Source organism: Pristiophorus japonicus, chromosome 7 (assembly GCF_044704955.1).
Source record: "Pristiophorus japonicus isolate sPriJap1 chromosome 7, sPriJap1.hap1, whole genome shotgun sequence".
In the NCBI taxonomy this organism is placed as follows: Eukaryota; Metazoa; Chordata; class Chondrichthyes; family Pristiophoridae; genus Pristiophorus; species Pristiophorus japonicus.
The window spans coordinates 222,401,771-222,428,721 of NC_091983.1; the positions used below are offsets into that span (position 1 = coordinate 222,401,771).

The 26,951-nt window shown below is 45.7% G+C and overlaps 1 protein-coding gene across 6 annotated transcripts in view; it reads right to left on the reverse strand.

The window, feature by feature from the left end:
- Positions 1–2,376: 2,376 nt before the first annotated feature.
- Positions 2,377–26,951, reverse strand: part of LOC139267477 (CSC1-like protein 2) — a 297,646-nt gene continuing 273,071 nt past the window's right edge. For 5 of the 6 annotated variants that reach the window (XM_070885844.1, XM_070885847.1, XM_070885842.1 and 2 more), the window contains 5 exons: positions 20,762–20,929; positions 14,315–14,430; positions 9,374–9,433; positions 5,119–5,196; positions 2,377–2,720 (listed from right to left, as the gene is read on the reverse strand). In XM_070885844.1, coding sequence (XP_070741945.1) covers positions 2,568–2,720; positions 5,119–5,196; positions 9,374–9,433; positions 14,315–14,430; positions 20,762–20,929 — 575 coding nt within the window. In that variant the 3' untranslated portion in view covers positions 2,377–2,567. The remainder of the gene's footprint in view (positions 2,721–5,118; positions 5,197–9,373; positions 9,434–14,314; positions 14,431–20,761; positions 20,930–26,951) is intronic. The other variant, XM_070885848.1, reaches the window with a different exon arrangement.

The window sequence follows — 26,951 nt, forward strand, 5'->3', positions numbered from 1 at the left end:
ATCCATGGCTTGCACAAAATGGCCGTTGTGCGTTTCCATGCTTTCCAAACAAACTGTACTGGTGAATGGTTAACTGAATAGAGAAGCAGCATGAATATTTACATATTGACCTGCAGTTTTAATCTAGAGTGCACAGAGGGCCCAAAGTGTTAGATGCAATGGCAAAATGGGTTCTGCGTTTAATTAGGATTCCATGGTGTTAAAGTTCAACCCCACACACTACTCGTGAAGTTATCCTGGGAGTCACTGCCTTTCAGTCAACTACAAAGACACAACAAGCCTGGCACAAACAAATCCTAATGTCGAGCATATAGCTTCTTCTGACAATTCTGAAAATAATAAAGACAACAAATCATCCTTGACCCCAAGTATACAGAAAATTGTACGAGTATAACGGAGAAGAGAGTTTAATTCTCTATCTACCTCACTTTAAAAAGACCAAACAGTAGTTAATTATAAATTCAAACTTTGTTCAACAATAATGTGCACTTCCTCCAAGATCAAATTGCAAATGAAATTTGGACAGTGAAGAAAAAAAGGAAGTACAAGTGATGAATGGGTTCGGATTCCGTTATAAAGGAATGTTACATTTCCCGCTATAAAGGATGGTTGCCCACCCAGACAGATGAGACATTATCTCACTTTTACTCTTTCTGTAACCTGCTTCAGGAGCAATGGGATCTCTAGCAGCATCAGCAAGCTGAGACTTCAGCAAAACTATCGCATCAAGGTGGGTGATCAGTTCACGGGCTGGTGGGTGTGTTTAAATACAACTGTATTCGGGTCTGTTTTCACAATGATTCTTCTCTCTATGGCGAGTGAAGTAAGAGGAAGAGAGAGGATTAATCTGTTTCAATTCTGATGGTTAATTGCAACTTGGTTGTAACTTTTAATAATCTTGATTTCCAATTGGCTCCCCATCATACTTCCATACTTGATTGAGGATACCATTGCCAAGACAAGCCATGTTTGCACCTCAATCTGTACTGGTTTTATAGCTGGGAGATTTTGCTGACTCTGTTTTAATAAAATAAAAATATATCAGCTACTTTCTTCAGCCTCTGGAAGGTGCTACCAAACAGTGACAACTCACTTTTACAAGCGCTGTAGCGGGGAAACAGAGAACAATTGACAGACTCTACCATCAGTCCTGGTCCTTTTCATCAGGCAACTCACCATCGGGTCCTTGCCACCTTGCACGCGAGCGTAATTAACGCATCAGCCTCTGTCTGTGGCGCTCAAGTTAATTTTCCAGCTAGCTCTATCTAAAATCATAGACAAAAACATTTGCTAAATACTCAACTGGAAATGCTGCATGATCTTCAGTGTTATCTGAATCTCTTAGTTCTGAAATAACTTTATATGATGTAACTCTCTCCCCATCCCCCCGCCACTCCCCAAACACACCAGCCGAGAACTTGTCTCTCGGATCGGGAATGAACTTATAATGAATATGCCCCGACATCTACCAACAGTACTGAATGCGTCCAGGTGAAAGCTGTACGGAGAGAGAGAGAAAACACATCAGGAAGCCTACAATCGCAGCATGGGATCTTTGGAGCACTCCCCAGCTCATTATAACAGGCCCAACAGCGATTGTTTGAACTACGTAGTAACCGGCAGACCCAACAACCTGCTCATGATTTTTTTTGCCCATTACTCTCTGCATTTTGCACTCACAAAACTTTACATTTTTTTCAAATATATATTGCAACTGCATTTGCGTGTGTGTGCATTTTTTTAAAAAACATTAGAAAATGTCCAGCACAGTTTGGCGCGACAGAGCGCACATCTCAACCCCTGGGTGAAAATGCAGGATCTCTACAGGCCACCTCCTCCAACAAGTCACGCAGATAGCACCTGGCACAGAGAACACATTTAAAATGGTCCTGTTTGATCACCTTTAGAATGGTTTTGGGAAAACAACAACAAACAGAAACCCCAGATACTTTTTTTTAAACTTTTAAATGTAACCACATACTTACAAAACATTCCCACATGCTGGGTCCATGTTACTGTACTTAGTTGTCCACATGATTTGAATTGGAAAAGGCTTAATTTTATCAGGGATTTTGTAACACTGATTCTCTTTCACCTCACAGAAGATAAAGCATATCAAATGTATTTCCTTCTCTCTCTCTCACCCCACCCCTCTTCCAGTGAAAGTATGTGTGCTTATGTAATCCGGCTCTCTGGTTTGTTCTCTACTCTGGTGGCAGGCCAATAAAAGTCTTTCTAGGACTAATGTTGGAGATGCAGCAAAATTTCCTACCACTAATATAAATGTACATGATGGCTGACTGTTTAATCGGGCAGGTACAAATGCGTAGCTATTTTTTCTCCACCCCCCTCCCCCCACCCACCCAACCCATCATATTCCACTTCTCCCATCAGCAAAACAAATACAGGAAAAGTTTAGCAAATTGCATTGTACTGGTATAGGCTACACAGTACCATGGGTTAGTAATTACAGTCTGGGGTTTCATTGAACCAGTAGTGCCACGGTTCCCTGGTCCGAAACTGTGCAGTCTTTTTTTTTTTAAAAAAAAGCTCCTCTTCATTTTCCACTAATGGTGAACCTCATTTTCAATGAGACTGTCTTCGCAGGACTGGAAGGCTCCTTCGTTATTCGCTTCCTGTGTGTCCTTGTGCGATGTTGGCTCATCATCTTCTCCCATGGGCTCAGATTGAGGATCCTGCAATACCTGGGCAATGTACCTCTGTTGACACGAGAATTAGCACAGGTTAGTATCGCATGGGTTCACAAAGTAGCCTATTAAAACACAGGGAGAGAGTCTGGATCACCTGCATCCCCCCTGTACAGAGAGGCATTTTGCATTAATGGCCCCCGTCTATTTTTGATTTTCTTGAACGATCCATTAGGGCAGAATTTACTGTAAGCAGTGAACGAAAGCTTAGACTTGCCCGTTTATTTTCCATGCGAGTTTGCACGGCAAGTTGCTGTAAGTGGGAGATGGAAATGGCGCAGCGCCCTCTACATGACATCTGGAACCCGAGCAAACACGGCAAGCAGCTGGGTATCGCCTTAACCAATTAGATTGAAGGATCGTCAATGAACAGCGCAGAGTCTGAACCAGGAAGTGTAAGTTACAATATTGAATTCAAGGACAAATCAGGCACAAAAGGCAAAATAAAGAGAGGGAAAGAAAGATTGGAATGAGAGAGAGAGAGAGAGAGAGAGAGAGAGAGAGAGAAAGAAAGAGACAGAAAGAAAAAGTTAAAAAAAATTAACTTGAATTTTTAAATAAAGTTTCAAATTTCAATCAAAAGCTGAAGAAATGAGAATGCACACTTGTAAAAGTTAATTTTCAGTGCCAGAGGTTGTTTGGCAGTAATTATGATAATGCCATTACAAAGGGTACTTAGACTGACATGGACAAGCCCTAACCTTCTGTGGCGAGTTTAGCCCATATCTATGACGCAAGTACAGGAACTGCACGCTGTTCAATACAACTGAATGCGGAGCGAGACGCCGCTCACATGCAACTTATGAAGGAGCCATGCATCTCGGACAGCAACTTACGCAATTCCACGTTTAACTGCGCACCTGCAGTTGCCTGAAGTCGCTGTTCAATTTGCACATAGAGCGCGCTGGGCACCGTTAGACTCGATGTTCCCTTAAAGCAGCGGTCTAGAGCACCTGCAGCACTGGCCCACCGACTTTTAAAGGCAAAAACTGCGCATGCTGGGGAATTTAATTGGACCATGCAGCCTGTAAAAGGGCCGAGCACCCCCAAAAATATTAAAGGGAACATTGGTTGGACTCACCGTTATTGTTGCAGTAAATTCAAGCCCATTACAGAATCAGACAGTACAGATGTCGCCATTTGGCCCACTGTGCATGTGCTGGCTCTTCAACGGGATATATTTACTCCAATCACATTACCCTGTAAAATTCTATATTACATTTTTCAAAAACTTATCTAATTCCCTTTTAAATGATGCTTATAATCCCTGCCTCAACAGCTAGTTGTGGTAAAGCACCGGTTTCTAAAAAACCTGTGCGACACGAGGGACAAACATTTTACATTAACATACACCCACCCCCCCGCTCACCATTCTAAAAGTAACCACCTCTTTCAAGAACAAGCATGAGAAGGAGCAATACGTTAAAGTAACAATGTAGTGTTCTAGGTTTAGTTTAATTAGATTAAGGAGTCCCATTCCTCGCAGCACACAATAATTTCAGCTACATGACTAGCTGAGGGGAGGGGTTGAGCTGAAGCAAGCACCTCCTCGTAACCAGGGTTTAAAAACATTATGAAGGGTTTGGATAAATAGGGAAACACTGTTACCTCAGGAAACAGTGGCATGGGGGCATCAATTTAAAATGACAACTAAAAGTGGAGGGGGGATTAAGAGATTTTTTTTTTTTTAAGCAGAAGATTTTTGGAGCTTCAATGCATTGCCATCATTGAAGGCAGAGACCACAGACGGTTATGGTAAATTTGAATAAATAGTTGAAACAGAGGAAGCTACAGAACTATGAAGAGCACGGAGAAGTGAAATTCGTTTTAGGTTGTTTGAGAAAAGAGTGAACAGAGATGATGGGCGAATGGCCTCATTCTGTGCTGTGCCCAAGTTTTGACCAGCATAATGACAGAAATACCACTTTAAACAGGGCGCAAAGAAGTTTTTAATCAATAAACAGAAAAACACAGATTTAATTTTGCTCGCAAATAAAACCTTGAGAAGCTGTGGAGCAACTTTTGAGATCATTGCAGCAGCAGGAGTTGACTCACTGTCATATCAAACTGGTGGGGGAAAAGACAGCCACATAATATTGTGCCACAATCAGCGACAATTATCCTGTTCCTGGGCTGCAGAATAAACGGCCCCAAAAGTATTAAACTGCACACAAAGTACTGGACTGTCAGTCTCAATTGTATGCTCATGTCTTGGTGTGGAGTATGAACCCACAACCTTCTTCTGACTCCGAGGCAAGTATGCCGCCAACTGAACTTAATGGAGACTACAATACGCCTAAAATGGAGACCCTGAACAAGTTGAAATTCTCAGTCTTTCACTGCAGAAACAGCTGCAGTAATGCACTGCAACTACAGGTGATCGATAGCGACAGATGAAAGGGTAACTTACTGTAACCTTTGGTGGGGATGAAGTGCTTTCCCGTTGTCCATTTGTTTCGACAGCACCATCCACTTCACTACGATCAATCTGAAAGCGAGATCAACACCAATCAGAAGTCTTACATCTCTACATAAAACTCCAAACCCGCAATTCTCTCAACACAAAAGAAAAGACCACTCTGCCATTCCAACCCACTCTCTGCGGGAAGCATGCTATCCCCATCATGGGCTCACATCTCACTTGCTGATCTGTGGCTATGCTACATGAATATTCCTTGATTCCCCAAAGATAATTCAATCAAATCTCCAGAATATTCATGTATCCTCACATTTCCGCTCTTAATACCTGGCCTGCTTGCTCTCTCTCCCCACTTCTCCCACCCCTGCCAATTCAGCAGCTACATGGGTACAAATGGTTTGAATACTCTGCTCGACTTCTACTATCTGGAGAGAAAATATTTTGGTAACTTCCACTGGATGAACTAGTTACAGGGCACCACTGGGTGGCACTGAAGGATAGCGCTTTCTGAATCTAGTGAGCTTTGGAAAATTATGACTGATGGATCTGCAATTTCCTTGAACGGCTGCAGTTCCTGTGATGGTACTCCCACAGTGGTGCTCAGTAAGGAATTCCAGGTTTCTGACCCAGCGGCAATAAAGAAACTATGATATACATCCAAGTCAGGATGACTTGGAGCTGACGATGACCCCGTGACATTGCTGATCTTGCCCTTCCCACGAGAGGTGCTGTCAAAAGTGGGATCCAGGGCAAAGTGACAAGTTGGATCCAAAATTGGCTCAGAAACAGGAAGCAAAGGGTAATGGTTAATGGGTGTTTTTGTGACTGGAAGAATGTTTCCAGTGGGGTTCCACAGGGCTCAGTACTAGGTCCCTTGCTTTTTGTGATATACATCAATGATCTAGACTTGAATATAGGGGGTATGATTAAGAAGTTTGCAGATGATACTAAAATCGGCTGTGTGGTTGATAATAAACAAAAAAGCTGCGGACTGCAGGAAAAGGTGGGCAGTACAATGGCAAATGGAATTTAATCGAGAGAAGTGTGAGGTAATGCATTTAGGGAGGGCTAACAAGGAAAGGGAATATACATTAAGGATATTGAGAAGTGTAGAGGAACAAAGGGACCTTGGAGTGCAGGTCCACAGATCCCTGAAGGTAGCAGACCAGGTAGTTAAGGTGGCATACGGAATGCTTGCCTTTATTAGTCGAGGCATAGGATACAACAGCGGGTGGTGGGGGGGGGGGGGGAAGTGATGCTTGAACTGTATAAAACACTGGTTAGGCCACAGCTGGAGTACTGTGTGCAGTTCTGGTCACCGCATTACAAGGAGGACGTGATTGCACTGGAGAGGGTTCAGAGGAGATTTACAAGGATGTTGCTGGGAGTGGAGGATCTTAGCTATGAGGACAGATTAGATAGGCTGGGCTTGTTTTCCTTGGAACAGAGGAGGATGAGGGGAGACCTCTGAGGTGTATAAAATTATGAGGGGCCTATTTACCTTAGCAGAGGGGTCAACAACAAGGGGGGGCATAAATTTAAAGTAATTGGTAGAAGGTTTAGAGGGGATTTGCGGGGAAATCTCTTCACCCAGAGGATGGTGGGGGACTGAAACTCACTGCTTGCAAGAATGGTAGAGGCAGAAACCCTCACCACATTTAACAAGTATTTGGATGTGCATTTGTAGTGCCGTAACCTGCAGGGTTTATGGACCTAGAGCTGGCAAGTGGGATTAAGCTGGATAGTCTCTTGGCCGGGGCGGACATGATGGGCTGAAATGGCCTCCTTCCATACTGTAAACCTCTATGATTCTATGAAAATAAGCTTGGTGAGTTGCTTTAAAGCATCCTTTATATGATGCATATTGCAGCCAGAGTGCTGTGCTGTTGGACAGGATGAATATCAAGTCCCGTGGCAGGGGCACCAATCAAGGGAACTACTGTATCCTGAATAGTGTTGAGCTTTCAAAGTGTTGTTGCAGCTACTCCCACACAGACGAGTTGCAAGTATTCCATCGCACTCCTGACTCAAGTAGATGGTGGTGAGACTTTGAACGGTCAGGAGGCGAGCCAGACATTGCATGGCATCAGCCTCTGTCCTGCTCTTGTAGCCACTATGTTGATACAGTTGTTCCAGTTCAGCATCTGGTCTATGGTAACACCTGGAATTTGGTGATGGTGGTGCTGTTGGTCTTGTTTGAGATGGTCGTTACCTGGCACTTATGATGAAAATGTCATGCCAGGTTCTGCAGTAGGGTGACATAGGCTGCCTCATTATCGGGGGAGTTGTGAATGGAGATGAACACTGGAAGCATCAATGAACAGCTCTGCTCCTGACCTTGTGACACACTGAAGGTCATCAATGAAGCAGCTGAAGATGGTTGGGTGAGGATGCTTCCTTGAGGAACTCCTGCAATTATATCCTGGGCTGTGGTGACCAACCACCAACTACAACCATCTTCCTGTGTGTCAGGTATGACTCCAGGCACTCGAGGGTTTACCATTTGACTCCATTGATTTTAGTTTTGTTAAGACTCCTTGGTGTGATATTTGGTAGAATATCACTTTGAAGAGGAGGGCAACTTCACTCGCCTCTCCTCTGGTATTCAGCTCGTGTGTCCATGTCTCAGCCAAGATTGTGATGAGCTCTGTTATTCTGCCAGAACCTGAGCTGAGCTTGGTGAGCAGGTTATTGGTGAATAGTTGTTGCATGGTGACTCCTTCCATTACTTTATTGATGATTCGGAGAAGGTCGCTAGGGTAGTAACTGGCTGGGTAAGATTCATCCTCTTTTTCTAAACATGTGCTTGAATCTACCCAAGCCAGATAGGATCAAAATTTCCTCTAAGTGTATGGGTTGTGTGTGAAATAAAATTAATTTGGGACAGTCCCATTCAAGCTTCTAGGAACACAGAACAGAAGTAGACCATTCAGCCCCTCAAGTCTGTTCCGCCATTCAACTTGATCATGGCTAATCTGCATTTTAATTCCATCTACCCACCTTGGGTCTGTAACCCTCAATAGCCTTGTCTAACAGTCTGTGCAGCCCCTGGCCTGTGAGCTCCATCAGAGCAGGCCGGGGAGCGGAAGGAGCAGCGTGGCAGCATTACCACTCCAGGGAGCAGCACGTGCTGGAGCAGGAGAGCAATGGCAGTGAAAAGGGACGTCATCAAGGTCCAGGTCGGTGATTGGAGCGTGGGGCAGGTACAGCAGGAGCGGCGAGGTCGGGGCGAAGGAGCGGCAAGAGATTGTAGAGGGACGCGATCGGGGCCCAGGAGAGGCGTGAGCCCAGAAGAGGAGAGGGCCCAGGGGCAGCACGGGCCAGCCCTACTCTGCTATACGTGTGTGCACTAGGTCTGTGCAGCAGAGCTGGTCTCCAGTCGTCCTGGTTAATCCTTGCTACTGGACCAAGACCTAGCTCTGTCAAGCCCGTGTGGTGGCTGGTGTGCAGCGGTCAACACACGTTAAAAAAATCCACGCACAGGCATCTTCCACCCTTCAAGATTTAGTTCGGACCTGGAATTTTAGGTCCATCATTGAAACACCTGCAAACTTTTTGACGTGGAAGCAAGTCATCCTCAATTCGAGGGACTGCCTATGATGTCTAACAAAAATCAGATTCAAATCTTGTGGGCAATAATCTTGGAGATAGCTCGTGTGCGAAATTAAACTAGGAAACATTCTTTTGAGGGTGGAGTTGAGGCATATTGCTGGAGTACATTAGGAGTTTGACTCTGCACCTAACAAGAGTGTCCCCAGTTTTTTTTTTAAATGGGCTGCTGAGCTACATACATTTGAATGTTTAAATCCAAGTTCCCATTAATATGCAGGCATCTCAAGTTTCTGTCAGCGTATTTATTCATCAATGCGCAAGTGCTAAAACCAGCCCTTTCCAAACCTCTGGGCCCAAAACTTCAAAGAGGACAAACCAGCAAATCTGAAATAGAAGTGTCTAGGCTTTGTAAACTGTATTGTCAGTGCTCACAGGCTGCATACAGCTCACGTAACTCAGACGTTCTATCTAAACCCATGTTAGATCGCTCCTGGGGAAACCCGTGGTGACAGAGGGCAAAAAAAGTGTTTATCTCCCGAAATAAAGCATGAAAATGAAGCGATAGGAAAAAGACCCCAGCATGCAAATTTAGTCAAGGTTTTCAATTTGATTATTATGGATCACCGTGATCTGCAAGGGTGATTGGTAAAAATTAGTCAAAGTTAATTCCCAAACACCGCGTGGTAAGAATTACCAGTGTTCTGTAACAGGATTCGTCCTCCGTACTCACAGTATCTGCTGGAGTGGAAGGATGCTGAAAATCAACAGGGAATGTTAAGTTATCTACAAGTGGAAAAAAACCTGGCAAGGTTCAGGAGCTTAAATTTCTCCTCCTTTAAAATACATGGTGCTAGCTGATCTCAGTACTGGCTCTACAATAGGGAGGGAGGAACTTAATATAATCACTATCACTAAAGTAGTAGTACTGGGTAAAATAATGGAACTAAAGACAGACAAGTCCCCTGGACCTGATGGCTTGCATCCCAGGGTCCGAAAAGCAGTGACTGCAGAAATAGTGGATGCATTGGTTGTAATCTACCAAAATTCCCTGGATTCTGGGGAGGTCCCAGCGGATTGGAAAACCGCAAAAGAAATGCACCTATTTAAAAAAGGAGGCAGACAGAAAGCAGGAAACTATAGACCAGTTAGCCTAACATCTGTCGTTGGGAAAATGCTGGAGTCCATTATTAAGGAAGCAGTAGCAGGACATTTGGAAAAGCATAATTCAATCAAGCAGAGTCAGCTTGGTTTTATGAAAGGGAAATCATGTTTGACAAATTTGTTGGAGTTCTTTGAAGATGTAATGAGCAGTGTGGATAAAGGGGAACCAGTAGATGTGGTGTATTTGGATTTCTAAAAGGCATTCGATAAGGTGCCACATAAAAGGTTACTGCACAAGATATAAGTTCACGGAGCTGGGGGTAATATATTAGCATGGATAGCGGATTGGTTAACGAACAGAAAACAGAGTCGAGATAAACGGGTCATTTTCTGGTTGGCAAACAGTAACTAGTGGGGTGTCACAGGGATCGGCGCTGGGGCCTCAACTATTTACAATCTATATTAATGACTTGGATGAAGGGACTGAGTGCAATGTAACCAAGTTTGCTGATGATACAAAGATGGGTGGGGAAAGCAAATTGTGAGGAGGACACAAAACATCTGCAAAGAGATACAGACAGGCTAAATGAGTGGGCAAACATTTAGCAGATGGGAGTATAATGTAGGAAAATGTGAGGTTATCCACCTTGGCAGAAAAAAAATAGAAAAGCAAATTATAATTTAAATGGAGAAAAATTGCAAAGTGCTGCAGTACAGAGGGACCTGGGGGTCCTTGTGCATGAAACACAAAATGTTAGTATGCAGGTACAGCAAGTAATCAGGAAGGCAAATGGAATGTTGGTCTTTATTGCAAGGGAGAGAGAGTATAAAAGCAGAAACGTCCTGCTCCAACTGTATAGGATATTAGTGAGGCCACACCTAGGGTACTGCATAGACTTTTGGTCTCCGCATTTAAGGAAGGATATACTTGCATTGGAGGCTATTTAGAGAAGGTTCACTAGGTGGATTATGGAGATAGGTTGCATAGGTTGGGCCTATACTCATTGGAGTTCAGAAGAATGAGTGTGATTTTATCGAAACATATAAGTAACGAGAGGGCTCGACAAGTTGGATGTTTCCACTCATAGGGGAACTAAAACATAGAAAATAGGTGCAGGAGTAGGCCATTCGGCCCTTCGAGCCTGCACCACCATTCAATATGATCATGGCTGATTATGCAACCTCAGTACCCCATTCCCGCTTTCTCTCCATACCCCTTGATCCCTTTAGCCGTAGGGCCATATCTAACTCTCTTGAATATATCTAATGAACTGGCCTCAACAACTTTTTGTGGTAGAGAATTCCACATGTTCACAATTCTCAGAGAAGTTGTTTCTCCTCATCTCAGTCCTAAATGGCTTCCCCTTATCCTTAGACTGTGACCCCTGGTTCTGGACTTCCCCAATATCAGGAACATTCTTCCTGCATCTAACCTGTCCAATCCCGTCAGAATTTTATATGTCTCTATGAGATCCCCTCTCATTCTTCTAAATTCCAGTGAATATAAGTCGATCCAGTCTTTCATATGTCAGTCCTGCCATCCTAGGAATCAGTCTGGTGAACCTTCGCTGCACTCCCTCAATAGCAAGAACGTCCTTCCTCAGATTAGGAGACCAAAACTGAACACAATATTCAAGGTGTGGTTCACCAAGGCCCTGTACAACTGCAGTAAGACCTCCCTGTTCCTATACTCAAATCCCCTCGCTATGATGGCCAGCATGCCATTTGCTTTCTTTACTGCCTGCTGTACCTGCATGCCTAGCTTCAATGACTGATGTACCATGACACCCAGGTCTCGTTTACTAATCGGTCACCATTCAGATAATAATCTGCCTTCCTGTTTTTGTCACCAAAGTGGATAACCTCACACTTATCCACATTATACTGCATCTGCCATGCATTTTCCCATTCACCTAACCTGTCCAAGTCCCCCCGCAGCCTCCTTCGCAGCTCGCACTGCCACCAGTTTAGTGTCATCTGCAAACTTGGGAGATATTACATTCAATTCCTTGGTCTAAATTAATGTATATTGTAAATACCTGGGGACCCAGCACTGAACCCTGCGGCACCCCACTAATCACCCCACTAGTCACTACCTGCCATTCTGAAAAGGACCCCTTTATTCCCACTCTTTGCTTCCTGTCTGTCAACCAGTTCTCTATCCACATCAATACATTACCCCCAATACCATGTGCCTTAATTTTGCACACTAATCTCGTGGGAGACCTTGTCAAAAGCCTTTTGAAAGTCCAAATACACCACATCTACTGGTTCTCCCTTATCCACTCTACTAGTTATATCCTCAAAAAACTCGAAGATTTGTCAAGCATGATTTCCCTTTCATAAATCCATGCTGACTTGGACCGATCCTGTCACTGCTTTCCAAATGCGCTGCTATTACATCTTTAATAATTGATTCCAGCATTTTCCCCACCACCAATGTCAGGCTAACCGGTCTATAATTACCTGTTTTCACACTCCCTCCTTTTTAAAAAAAAAAAAAAGTGGGGTTACATTAGCTAACCTGCAATCCATAGGAACTGAACCAGAGTCCATTGAATATTGGAAAATGATCACCAATGCATCTACTATTTCTAGGGCCACTTCATTAAGTACTCTGGGATGCAGGCCCTGGGGATTTATCGGCCTTCAGTCCCTTCAATTTCCCCAACACCATTTCCTGTCTAATAAGGATTTCCCTCAGTTCCCCCTTCTCGCTAGACCCTCAGTCCCCTAGTATTTTCGGGAGGTTATTAGTGTCTTCCTTAGACTAGGGGACATAGTCTCAGAATAAGGGGCCACCCATTTAAAACTGAGATGAGGAGAAATTTCTTCTCTGAGGGTTATAAATCTGTTGAATTCTCTGCCCCAGAGAGCTGTGGAGGCTGGGTCATTGAATATATTTAAGGTGGAGATAGAGAGATTTTTGAGTGATAAGGGAGTAAAGGGTTATGGGGAGCGGGCAGGGAAGTGGAGCCGAGTTCATGATCAGATCAGCAAGATCATATTAAATGGCGAAGCAGGCTTGAAGGGCCGTATGGCCTACTCCTGCTCCTATTTCTTATGCTCTTGTCGACAATTAACTGCAGTGCTCCTGGATTGGAAGGCAGGGGAAAGACAATGCAATAAAGCCAGCCTTCCCACTTCTGATCAGTGTTCAGTGCCACTCTGCTGGAAAATTGTGTTGCAGGCTAGTTGCACGAGGGCACGATATAATGCCCTTGTTGGTTGAATATCGTCTGCTGGTATTCTCACCCCCCAAGTGCACACGAGTGAGTGAGTACTGGGGTGAAACAACAGCTGTAGAGCATGTGGAACTGTACCCCAACAAGAAACAATTCCTTCAGCAGAGTGAGAGGAGGAGGATTTTATTTTTTTTTGGGGGGGGGGGGGCAGGCAGGAAAGGAGGGAGATAAAAAAATTGGTTTCACCAGTAAAAATCAGAAAAATGCATGCAACAGGGTTTAGTAATGAGATGGAATACAGATTCAAAAGGTTGGGGGGCGGGTTATCTCTGTGGCAGTAAATTACCGATGCACATACTGGGAATGTTGCATGTTTGATCCCTGGTATCAGGTGAGTTAGCAGAACCCAGTGGCATAGCAGTCATCGGCCTCAGCAGCTGGGGAGCTGGAATAGCTATCCAGGAACTCCTGCTGGTAAATGTGCTCGTGTGTAGGTGAGGACTTCATCAGGCCAAGAGGAGATGCCCGTTATGGTCAAATGGCCCAGAAAGCCTCACTAACTAGGATCACACGTAAAGAATGGTCAACTGGGTGAGGTCCCACATGGGCACCTGTAGAACTGCACTCCAACATGGGGCCAACAATTTCAGGAAGAGGAAGGGAAAATGTCAACAAAAAAAACCAAAAGTAATAATTGGCAGGAGATCCAATTTCCTTTGAGCCACTCTACTGTTGCAGAATCTCAGGAGGGCTTATTACAGAGCAGCATTCTCAGGAGGTATGGTAGGAGGCCATCTAACTACTTAACCATTTAACTGGGCAATAATGCCAGGGAGATATACAGCAGGGGAGTAGGGGGGGGGGGGGGGGGGGGGAGGGAAGTGACACCAAAAAGGAAACCAGGACATCTGGCTAACTCCAATGACGTGTTGCTTTATAGTGACAAGCAGGCTGTACCATGTAACGCACAATGCATTATTCTGCTGCTGAGGAGACTCTGCCTCGTTAAGGTCACAAAGTTGAATGGATGTGAATCCTGAGCCCAATTTGTGACCAACTGCTGTTGGTGAAGGACCTGTGTAAATAGACACACAGATTTGCATCTAGTATGTATCCATCAAACTTCAGAGGAGCAAGAATATTATGAGCAATTATAAGTGCCTCGTGACTGACCCAAAAGTTTATAGAGCTACAGTTATCCAATTTTTTTTAGTCCATTTCTAAATGGCGAGTATTTGCGCAGTGGCCTTAAAGGGACAGGCCAGGTCGACAGCTGACCATGTACCAGTCACGAGGTTATCCACAAGCACACCACCGACACAATTTCGAGATAACAAAAAGTGACTTACCTTATAGTTATGAGCACTGAGGTATTTGAAGTGGCCAAAACAGACATGAGACAGGCAGATAACGATAGTGACCACTAGCACAACAAATGTAAACATGGACGTAGCAGCTAAGAACCCTGCATACAAAAAAGACTTATTTTGAAGGTTGGTTAACGACAAAGTAAATCTCCAACATTAACAACTTGCATTTATATAGCACCCTTAACATAGTAAAATGTCCCAAGGCAGGAGTGTTCTCAAACAAAAATTGACACAGCCACATCAATAGATGTTAGGGTAAGTGATCAAATGCTTGGTCAATGAGGTAGGTTTTAAGGAGGGGAGAGAGAGAGAGAGAGAGAGAGAGAGCGAGCGAGAGAGCGAGCGAGCGCGAGAGCGCGCAAGATTTAGGGAGGAAATTCCAGAGCTGAGGGCTGAGGCAGTTGAAGGTATGGCTGTCAATGGTGGGGCAATGAAAATCTGGGATGCGCAAGAGGTCAGAATTGGAGGAGCGCAGAGATCTCGGAGGGTTGTAGAGCTGCCTCTCTTCCGCGGTTAATCCGAGCCAGGGTGTCCCTGGAGATGGAGCACGCGGTGTCCACCGGTACGCTCGCGGCCTTCCCCGAGGTGGGCGCTGGAGGGACTGGAGTGCATCACCACCCCCGGCAACAAAATTTTAATTTGAACCACATGTCGAAAGTTTAATTTGTTTAAATTTGTCGGTTTTAGTGCCCCCCTCCCTCCTTTTTAGCCAGGGGACACTTGTATAATTTATGTTTTTGGTGCCCTCAAAAAAAAAAAATACGAGGGCACTGGAATGAAAGTTTCTAGTGTGTGACCCCCCTTTAATCAGGGAGCACTTGTTTATTGAATTCAACAAAATAGTTGCAGGAGTGGAGGTGGTAACAGAGATTGGGAGGGGCGAAGTCACGGAGAGATTTGCAAACAAGGCTGAGAAATTGAGGTGTCACCGGACTGGGAACCAGTGCAGGACAGCCCCGGGATGTTAACGGTAGGGGCATTCGGCGATGATGCTGCCGTTGAAAGTCAAGGGGCGGGGGTTAGACTCTTGTTGGAGATGGAAATTGCGGACTAATTGCAGGTGTGGCTATGGTGACACCATTTTAACAATAATGCACTAATTTTAGTATGAAACACCTTACAAACACTCCCACAGTACAGATGAATGTGCTCCACATGTATATTTACTTAAATATCTAGCCACCAGTCAGTAACGAAGGCAGTAAAGCATTGACAATAAAAATACATTTCATCTTGCCATTTTATCAACGAAAATACAAAAAGGGTCAAAGTACACATGTACACATGTCCCATGACAGCGCATTACTCATTTTTAATTCACTAATCAAATGTGATTAGTCACATCTGGAATCCCAATTAGCCACATGCAGCAAGTGGACTAACTGTTGTCGAGAGAAATCTGCATCCTCCAAAACGACAAGCACAATTTGTCCCCAACTTGAGGGGGAGAACAGAGGAAAGGCCTAGGCTTCAGATAACCCTTTACCTCCAGCCTCAGAGGCCAGACCTCTAGATAGGCAATCCTACTCGCCCTCCAGCCAGGTGAAAGACTTGCATTTATATAGCATTTTTCATGACCTCAGGATGCCCGTCAGCGAGCAGTCCGGGGAGTGTCGAGAGGCGGGAGTTCGGGAAGTGAGCAGTCCGGAGAGCGTCGAGCGGCGGGAGTTCGGGAGGCGAGGGGCCTACAAAAGGCCAGTCAGCGAGCAGTCCGGGAACGTCGAGAGGCGGAAGTTCGGGAGGCGAGGGGCCTACAAAAGGCCCGTCAGCAAGCAGTCCGGGGAGTGTCGAAAGGTGGGAGTTCGGGAGGCAAGGGGCCTACAAAAGGCCAGTCAGCGAGCAGTGCGGGGAGCGTCGTGAGGCGGGAGGCCTACAAGAGGCCAGCCGGTGCAGCTGCAGCGGGGAGGCAAAAAAGTAGAAAGAAATCGAAAGGTGAGGTCACAGCCAAGGGGATTCTTCTTTTCTATATCAGTAAGTAACTGTTTAACATTGTTGTTGCCAAATTAAGTTTTTCTAGGGGTTAAGTCATGGCAGGAGAGCTTGGACATGTGTTATGCTCTTCCTGTACTATGTGGGAAGTCAGGGATGCTTCCGGTGCCCCTGACGACTACGTGTGCGGGAAATGTATCCGCCTGCAGATCCTAACTGCGGCCCTGGAGCTGAGGGTAGATTCACTCTGGAGCATGCACGATGCCGAGAATGACGTGAATAGCACGTTTAGCAAGTTGGTCGTACCGCAGGAAAAGGGTCCACAGCCAGCTAAGGAATGGAAGACCAGCAGGAAGAGTAGTGCAAGGAAGGTAGTGCAGGGGTCCCCTGCGGTCATCCCCATGCAAAACAGATACACTGCTTTGGGTACTGTTGAGGGGTTGACTCATCAGGGGAGGGCAGCAGCAGCCAAGTTCATGGCACTATGGCTGGCTCTGCTGCACAGGAGGGCAGGAAAAAGAGTGGGAGAGCGATAGTGATAGGGGATTCAATTGTAAGGGGAATAGATAGACGTTTCTGCTGCCGCAACTGAGACTCCAGGATGGTATGTTGCCTCCCTGGTGCAAGGGTCAAGGATGTCTCGGAGCAGGTGCAGGACATTCTAAAAAGGAAGGGTGAACAGCCAGTTGTCGTGGTACATATCGGTGCCAATGATATAGGTAAAAAACAGGATGAGGTCCTATGAGACGAATTTAGGAAGCTAGGAGTTAAATTAAAAAGTAGGACTCAAAAGTAGTAATCTCAGGATTGTTACCAGTGCCACGTGCTAGTCAGAGTAGGAATCGCAGGATAGCTCAGATGAATATGTAGTTTGAGCAATGGTGCAGCAGGGAGGGATTCAAATTCCTGGGGCATTGGAACCAGTTCTGGGGGAGGTGGGACCAGTACAAACCGTACGGTCTGCACCTGGGCAGGACTGGAACCAATGTCCTCATGGGAGTGTTTGCTAGTGCTGTTTGGGAGGAGTTAAACTAATATGGCAGGGGGATGGGAACCTATGCAGGGAGACAGAAGGAAATAAAATGGAGACAGAAGCAAAAGATAGAAAGGAGAATAGTAAAAGTGGAGGGCAGAGAAACCCAAGCCAAAAAACAAAAAGGGCCACTTTACAGCAAAATTCTAAAAGGGCAAAGTGTGTTAAAAAGACAAGCCTGAAGTCTGTGCCTCAATGCGAGGAGTATTCGGAATAAGGTGGACGAATTAACTGTGCAGATAACAGTTAACGGATACGATGTGATTGGCATCATGGAGACATGGCTCCAGGGTGACCAAGGCTGTGAACTCAACATACAAGGATATTCAGCATTTAGGAAGGATAGACAGAAAGGAAAAGGAGGTGGGGTGGCATTGCTGGTTAAAGAGGAAATTAACGCAATTGTAAGGACGGACATTAGCTTGGATGATGTGGAATCGGTATGGGTGGAGCTACGGAATACCAAAGGGCAGAAAACGCTAGTGGGAATTGTGTACAGACCACCAAACAGTAGTAGTGAGACAAAAAACAAAAAATAAGGGATGTGTGCAATAAAGGTACAGCAGTAATCATGGATGACTTTAATCTACATATTGATTGGGCTAACCTAACTGGTAGCAATGCGGTGGAAGAGGATTTCCTGGAGTGTATTAGGGATGGTTTTCTAGACCAATATATCGAGGAACCAACCAGAGAGCTGGCCATCTAGACTGGGTGATGTGTAATGAGAAGGGACTAATTAGCCATCTTGTTGGGAAAGAGTGACCATAATATGGTAGAATTCTTAAGATGGAGAGTGACAAAGTTAATTCAGAAATTAGGGTCCTGAACTTAAGGAAAGGTAACTTTGACGGTATGAGGTGTGAATTGACTAGAATAGACTGACAAATGATACTTAAAGGGTTGACTGTGGAGAGGCAATAGCAAACATTTAAAGATCACATGGACGAACTTCAACAATTGTACATCCCTGTCTGGAGTAAAAATAAAACGGGGAAGGTGGCTCAACTGTGGCTAACAAGGGAAATTAAGGATAGTGTTAAATCCAAGGAAGAGGCATATAAATTAGCCAGAAAAAGCAACAAACCGGAGGACTGGGAGAAATTTAGAATTCAGCAGAGGACGACAAAGGGTTTAATTAGGAGAGGGGAAATAGAGTATGAGGGGAAGCTTGCAGGGAACATAAAAACTGACTGCAAAAGCTTCTATAGATATGCGAAGAGAAAAAGATTAGTGAAGACAAACGTAGATCCCTTGCAGTCGGACTCAGGTGAATTTATAATGGGGAACAAAGAAATTGCAGACCAACTGAACAAATACTTTGGTTCTGTCTTCACAAAGGAAGACACAAATAATGTTCTGGATGTACGAGGGGTCCGAGGGTCTAGTGAGAAGGAGGAACTGAAGGATCCTTATTAGGCGGGAAATTGTGTTAGGGAAATTGATGGGATTGAAGGCCGATAAATCCCCGGGGCCTGATAGTCTATATCCCAGAGTACTTAAGGAAGTGGCCCGAGAAATAGTGGATGCATTGGTGATAATTTTCCAACAGTATATCGACTCTGGATCAGTTCCTATGGACTGGAGGATTGCTAATGTAACACCATTTTTTAAAAAAGGAGGGAGAGTAAACGGGTAATTATAGACCAGTTAGCCTGACATCAGTAATGGGGAAAATGTTGGAATCAATCATTAAGGATGAAATAGCACCGCATTTGGAAAGCAGTGATAGGATTGGTCCAAGTCAGCATGGATTTATGAAAGGGAAATAATGCTTGACAAATCTTCTGGAATTTTTTGAGGATGTAACTAGTAGAGTGGACAAGGGAGAACCAGTGGATGTGGTGTATTTGGACTTTCAAAAGGCTTTTGACAAGGTCCCATACAAGAAATTGGTATGCAAAATCAAAGCACATGGTATTGGGGGTAATATACTGAAGTGGATAGAGAACTCGTTGGCAGACAGGAAGCAGAGAGTCGGGATAAACGGGTCCTTTTCAGAATGGCAGGCAGTGACTACGAGTGCCGCAGGGCTCAGGGCTGGGACCCCAGGTCTTTACAATATACATTAATGATTTAGATGATGGAATTGAGTGTAATATCTCCAAGTTTGCAGATGACACTAAACTGAGTGGCGGTGTCAGCTGTGAGGAGGATGCCAAGAGGCTGCAGGGTAACTTGGACAGGTTAGGCAAGTGGGCAAATACATGGCAGATGCAGTATAATGTGGATAAATGTGAGGTTATCCACTTTGGGAGCAAAAACACGAAGGTAGATTATCTGAATTGTGGCAGGTTAGGAAAAGGGGAGGTGCAGCGAGACATGGGTGTCATGGTTCATCAGTCATTGAAAGCTGGCATACAGGTACAGCAGGCGGTGAAGGCGGCAAATGGTATGTTGACCTTCATAGCAAGGGGATTTGAGTATAGGAGTAGGGAAGTCTTACTGCAGTTGTACAGGGCCTTGGTGAGGCCCCACCTGGAATATTGTTTTCAGTTTTGATCTCGTAATCTGAGGAAGGACGTTCTTGCTATTGAGGGAGTGCAGCGAAGGTTCACCAGACTGATTCCCGGGATGGCAGGACTGACATATGAGGAGAGACTGGACCAACTGGGCCTTTATACACTGGAGTTTAGAAGGATGAGAGGGGAACTCATAGAAACATAAAATTCTGACAGGACTGGACAGGTTAGACGCGGGAAGAATGTTCCCGATGTTGGGGAAGTCCAGAACTAGGGGACACAGTCTTAGGATAAGGGGCAGGCCATTTAGGACTGATGAGGAGAAACTTCTTCACTCAGAGTTGTTAACCTGTGGAATTCCCTGCCGCAGAGAGTTGTTGATGCCAGTTCATTGGATATATTCAAGAGGGTGTTCGATATGGCCCTTACGGCTAAAGGGATCAAGGGGTATGGAGAGAAAGTAGGAAAGGGGTACTGAAGGAATGATCAGCCATGATCTTATTGAATGGTGGTGCAGGCTCGAAGGGCCGAATGGCCTACTCCTGCAACTATTTTCTATGTTTCTATGCCTCAAAGCGCTTTATAGCCAATCAAGTACTTTTGAAGTGTAGTCACTGTTGTAATGTGGAAAACACAGCAGCCAATTTACACACAGCAAGCTCACTCAAACAGCAATGTGATAAGGATCAGATAATCTGTTTTAGTAATGGTGGTTGAGGGAAAATATTGACCAAGAAGGTCCCAGCTCTTCTTCAAAAAAATGCCATGGGATCTTTTACATCCACCTGAGGGGGAAGACGGGGTCCTCGGTTTAATGTTTCATCTGAAAGACGGCACCTCCAACAGTGCAGTTCTCCCCTCAGCACCGCGCTGGGCACGTCAGCCTAGAATGTGTGTTCAAGTGGAGTGGAACCCATAACCTTATGACTTAGAGGCCAGTGCTACCCACTGAATCACGGCTGACAATAGGAGAGAGAAATATCCAACATGGTCACATCTTACCTGTTCTTACAGTGGAAAAGAAAAGCAGACATAACAAGCAGAGGATAGGAGCTGCCACCACCTGATTCACTGCTCCCGAGTGGATCTTCTTATCCAGTTTGGCAGGCAGATAGGCGTAGTACAGATTGTAGCGATCCACCAAATGCTTCAACAGCATATACATCAAACCTAACAAGAGACAAAAAAAAATTATTCCCCTCATTTAGAAAAAGCTCTACAGAAATAAAGCAAACTATACAAATGGCAAAAAAAACAAACAACTTGCTTTGAGATTTTTTTAAAATATAGGTTTTGAGGAGACTTTTCACAATGGGGGGTGGTAAAGATACAAGAGTGGGTTTAAAAAAAATCATTCATGGATGTGGGCGTCGCTGGCTCGACCAGCATTTATTGGCCATCCTTAATTGCCCTCAAAGTGGTGATGGTGAGACACCTTGAACCGCTGCAGTCCATGTGGTGAAGGTACTTTCATAGTGCTGTTAGGGAGTGAGTTCTAGGATTTTAACCCAGCGATGAAGGAGGAATGGCGATATACTTCCAAGTCAGGATGGTGTGTGACTTGAAGGGGAACTTGGAGGTGGTGGTGTTCCCATGCACCTGCTGCCCTTGTCCTTCTAGGTGATAGAGGTCGCGGGTTTGGGAGGTGCTGCTGAAGAAGTCTTGGCGAATTGCTGCAGTGCCTCTTTTAGATCACCTACTGTTGTAATGTAGGAAACGCAAGACAACCTACGGTCCAAGCACCCAAGGCCCTACCCTACTGCTGGCCAAGAACGATGAAGTACTCGAGGACAAAGAGACAGTTGGAAGGAGCATTTCGAAGATTTCCTTAAGCAAGACTCTTGTCTTCGACGTGAGTGTCTTCGACTCCGTCCCGCAGCATGCTACTGGCCACCATCTCAGCAAAACCCCAGCCCGGCACGAGGTACAAAAGGCCATCCGTCAGCTGAAGAACAAGGCGGCATCAGAAGCCGATGGAATCCCCGCTGAGGCACTAAAGTATGGCGGAGAAGCACTTTGGGCACGAATGCATGACCTCATCTCTCTTATCTAGGAGGAGGAGAGCATGCCAGGAAATCTCAGATGCCATAATTGTGACTATCTTCAAAAAGGGGACAAGTCCGACTGCAGTACTGCAGAGGAATCTCCCTGCTGTCGGCCACTGGGAAACATAGAAAATAGGTGCAGGAGTAGGGAAAGTCATTGCAAGAATCCTCCTCAATCGTCTTCCCCTGTGGCAGAAGATCTCCTCCCAGAGTTGCAATGCAGATTCCGCCCACTAAGGGGCACAATGGACATGATCTTCACCGCGTGACAACTACAAGAGAAATGCAGGGAACAGCACCAACCCTTGTACATGGCCGCCTTTGACCTCACAAAGGCCATGATGGATTAGAGAGTGTCCTCCTCCATTTCGGCTGCCCTCAAAAGTTTGTCACCATCCTATGTCTGCTCTCTGATGACATGCAAGCCGTGATCCTGATCAATGGATGCACCACGGACTGGGGTAAAGCAAGGCTGCGTCATCGCATCAACGCTCTTTTCGATCTTCCTTGCTGCAATGCTTCATCTCACCCGTAGCAAGCTCCCTACTGGTGTGGAGTTAAATTATAGAACAAATGAGAATCTGTTCAACCTCCGCCACCTCCAGGCCAGATCCAAGGTCATTCCATCCTCTGTCATTGAACTACAGTACACAGATGACACTTGCGTCTGTCACAGTTGGAGGCTGAACTCCAAGCCATCGTCAACACCTTCACTGAAGCGTACGAGAGCATGGGCCTTATGCTAAACATCCGTAAGACAAAGGTCATCTACCAATCTGACCCCACCACGCAGCACTGTCCCCCGATTATCAAAATCCACGACAAGGCCTTGGACAACGCGGACCATTTTCCATACCTCGGGAGCCTACTGTCACAGCAAGAGCAGACATTGACAGCGGGGTCCAACACTGCCTTCAGTGTGCCAATGCAGCCTTCGGTCGCCTGAGAAAGAGTGTGTTTGAAGACCAGGACCTCAAATCTGGCACCAAGCATATGGTCTACAGAGCAATAGTGATACCTGCCCTCCTATGTGACTCAGAGACGTGGACTATGTACAGCAGGCACCTCAAATTGCTGGTGAAGTACCACCAGTGCTGCCTCCGCAAGATCCTGCAAATCCATTGGCAGGATAGATGCACCAACGTTCCCAGCATCGACGCATTGACCACACTCGATCAGCTCTGTTGGGCAGGCCATATCGTCCGCATCCCCGACACAAGACTTCCAAAGCAAATGCTTTACACGGAGCTGAGACACGGCAAGCGAGCCCTAGGTGAGCAGAGGAAAGAAACGCTTCAAGGACACCCTCAAAACCTCCTTGATAGAGTGCAACATTCCCACCAACACCTGGGAATCCCTGGCCCACGACCGCCCAAAATGGAGGAAGGGCATCCGGGAGGGCGCTGAGCACCTCGCGTCCCATCGCCGAGAACAAGCACAAACCAAGATTAGACAGCGGAAGGAGCGTGCGTCAACCCAGACTCCCCACCCACCCTTTCCTTCAACCACTGTATGCCCCACCTGTGACAGAGACTGTAGATCCCGCATTGGACTCTCCAGTCACCTGAGAACTCACTTTTAGAATGGAAGCAAGTCTTCCTCGACTCCGAGGCACTGCCTATGATGATGACGACACACTGCAGCCACAGTGCGCCAGTGGTGGAGGGAGTGAATACTTAAGGTGGTGGATGGGATGCCGATCAAGTGGGCTGTTTTGTCCTGGATGGTGTTGAGCTTCTTGAGTGTTGTTGGAGCGGCACTCATCCAGGCAAGTGGAGAGTATTCTATCACACTCCTGACCTGTGCGGTGTGGATGGTGGAAAGGCTTTGGGGAGTCAGGAGGTGAGACACCCACCGCAGAATACCCAGCCTCTGACCTGGTCTTGTAGGCACAGCATTTATGTGGCTGGTCCAGTTAAATTTTTGGTCAATGGTGACCCTCAGAATGTTGATGGTGGGGGATTTGGCGATGGTAATGCCGTTGAATGTCAAGGGCAGTGGTTAGACTCTTGCTTCTTGTAGATAGTCATAGCCTGGCACTTGTGTGGCCGAACATTACTTGTCACTTATCAGCCCACGCCTGAATGTTGCCCAGGTTTTGCTGCATGCGGGTAGGGTGGAGTTTAGAAAGAGAATGCCAGGATGCAGGGCCATGATAGCTGAAGGTACTGGTGGGGGCAAGGAGTAAAGAATACAGCAGGTTCGAAGAGCAAAGGGTGTGAATTAAAAAAACCGAAAGATCAGCATTTATATAGCGGCTTCTTCCCCTGCTCTTCTTCAAAATCATCATCATAGGCAGTCCCTCGGAATTGAGGAGGACTTGCTTCCACTCTTAACACGAGTTCTTAGGTGGCTGTACAGTCCAATACGAGAACCACAGTCTCTGTCACAGGTGGGGCAGTTGGTCGTTGAGGGAAAGGGAGGGTGGGACTGGTTTGCCGCACGCTCTTTCCACTGCCCGCGCTTGATTTCTGCATGCTCTCAGCGACGAGACTCGAGGTGCTCAGGGGTCAATCCGAGAAAGCAGACTATGTTAAAGGCGCTGTACAAGTGCAAGCTGTTGAATTGGGTTGTATGGCTGAAGGAGGTTTCAGGTTATGAATCCAAACTGTAAAACAGGAAAAAGCAATCAAGGTAAAAATATTTAGATGACAAATCATCAAAATGTCTCTAGGATCTTCCTGGGGCACTTGGAAAATAAGGAAACCGATGAAGCACATCAGGTATAAGGAACTTTATCAGTAACTGAAATAAAAACTACATGGGAGAGTGAAAGAGAGCGTACCAAATAAATGAGGGAGAAAAGAGTCTGATCACCACATGGAAGGGAGACGCAACATGATAAAGACCGCTATGACAGGGAGGAACGAGTAAAGGCAGACTCTCAAGTAGAAAAGCACAATGAATGGTGTTCATATTTTAAATGGAAGTTTCTTGGTTTGATCTTCCAGCCAATGTGTTGGATGGGAGGCTGGGAACCCACACACCATTACTCAGGAAGTGAGAAGATTACCAACCGAGCCATGCTGGCATATGGTGTCACTGGACTTGGAAAAATTATGCATTTTCTCTCCAGTCCCCATAATATAGTTTTCTTAAACACTTGTCCCTGACATATGTTCTCTTCTTTCAAAAGAAAGAAAAGGAACTCGCATTTACACAGGGCCTTTCACATCTTCGGGATGTCCCAAAGCGTTGGATGACTTTTGAACTACAGCCACTGGTGTTTTGTGTGCAAACACAGCAGTCAATTTGCGCAAACCAACATCCCATCAACAGCGGAAAGATATTTGGTGGCGTTGGGTGCATGGCGAGGGTTGGGCCAGCATACCGGTGGAACTTCTCACCTCTTCTCTGAATAGTGCCACCTTAACAGGCAGATGGAGCCTTGGAAAAGCGTCACAACTGGAAATATATACCTTTGACAAAGCAGCACTCCTTTAGTACTGCACTGAAGTGTGAGCCCAGATTATGAGCCCCAGTCCCTGGAGTGGGACTCGGATCCATAACCTTCTGACTCATACAAGAATGCTACCACTGAACGCAGCTGACAAAGATGACGATGTTTAAATAATGAAAATTACAGGTCAGGAGTGACCAGCCGTTAAAAAAAAATTAAGCCAGTCTTATCTAAAGGAAAAGAGTGAAGGACCTCATAGGTTGTGTTCGCTTATCCTGATGAGTCTGTTAGAAATGAATCACCCAGTGTGATACTGAACCTTAGAAATAAGGACATTCCTAGGTTCAATCTCAGGTGAATCTTGAGCTAGCTGATCTCAGGCAAGACAGCAGTTTGGATGATACAAGTTGTCTCAGGACTCACAGGGTGGGGTGGAATGGAGAAATCCGATCACTTCTGATCACCATCCAGTGACCTCTTCTGGAAAGCCAGCTCATGTGGACAGGACTCGCCTTAATCATGGATTTGTCGTTGTCAAATAGATAGCCTGGTGGAATTTTCTACTTTATTTTCATTCACTTTGCTTCCAATTTCCACCCTTCCCTCACCTTCACATGGTCCACCTCAGACTTTTCCCTTCCTCGACTGCTCGGTCACCATTTCTATCGACCAATATCCATTACAACCCCAAGGGCTCCCACGCTTACCTGGACTATAACTCCTCCCACCCCACTTCCTGCAAGGACTCTATTCCATTTTCCCACTTTCTCCATCTCGGTATTATCTGCTCAGACGACGCCACCTTCCATATAGTGCTTCCGATATGTCTTCATTTTTCCTCAGCTGAGGATTTCCTTCGACCGTGGTTAACATAGACCTCGACCCTGTCTGTTCTATTTCCCACACTTCTGCTCTCACCCCTTCCCCTTCCTCCCAGATTAATGATACGGTTCCCCTTGTTCTCACCTTTCACCCCATCAGCCTCCACATTCAATGAATCATCCTCAGCCATTTTCACCACCTCCAGCTTGATTCACAAACTCATCTTCCCCTCCCCTCCCAGCATTCCGAAGGGACTGTTCCCTCCGAGACACCCTGGCCCACTTCTCAATCACCTCCAACGACCCCTCCCCTTCCCACGGCACCTTCCCGTACAAGTGCAGGAGATGCAACACCTGCCCTTTTACCTCCTCCCTTCCTACTGTACAGGGTCCCAAACACTCCTTCCAGGTGAAATAGCGATTTACTTGTACTTCTTGCAATTTAATATACTGTATTCGCTGCAGTGTTCCCCACATTGGGGAGACTAAACTCAGATTGGGTGACCGCTTTGCGATTTCGGCTCCAATTTTCTTTTTATATATATGGCAGCTGTTGATGTTTCTATTTCCACATTTCCATTTACACCTCTTAGAGACTCATCTTTTGTTTCTTTCCTTGTCCCATTACCATCTTCTTTTGCTTTGTACAATCATACCTTTTGTCATTCAATCACTTCTGCCTTCCACCTTCCCTTTTGTTCTTTCTCCCTCCCCCCCCCCCCCCCCACCCACCCACCCCTTTCACTTGCTTAAAATCCATTACATCTCTAACTTTTTCCAGTTGTGACGAAGGGTCATCGACCTGATACGTTAACTCTGTTTCTCTCTCCACAGATGCTGTCTGACCACCTGAGCATTTTCTCTTCCTCTATGAAAACTGCCAAACTGTTGTTAAAAACCCAACTGGTTCATTAATGTCCTACAGG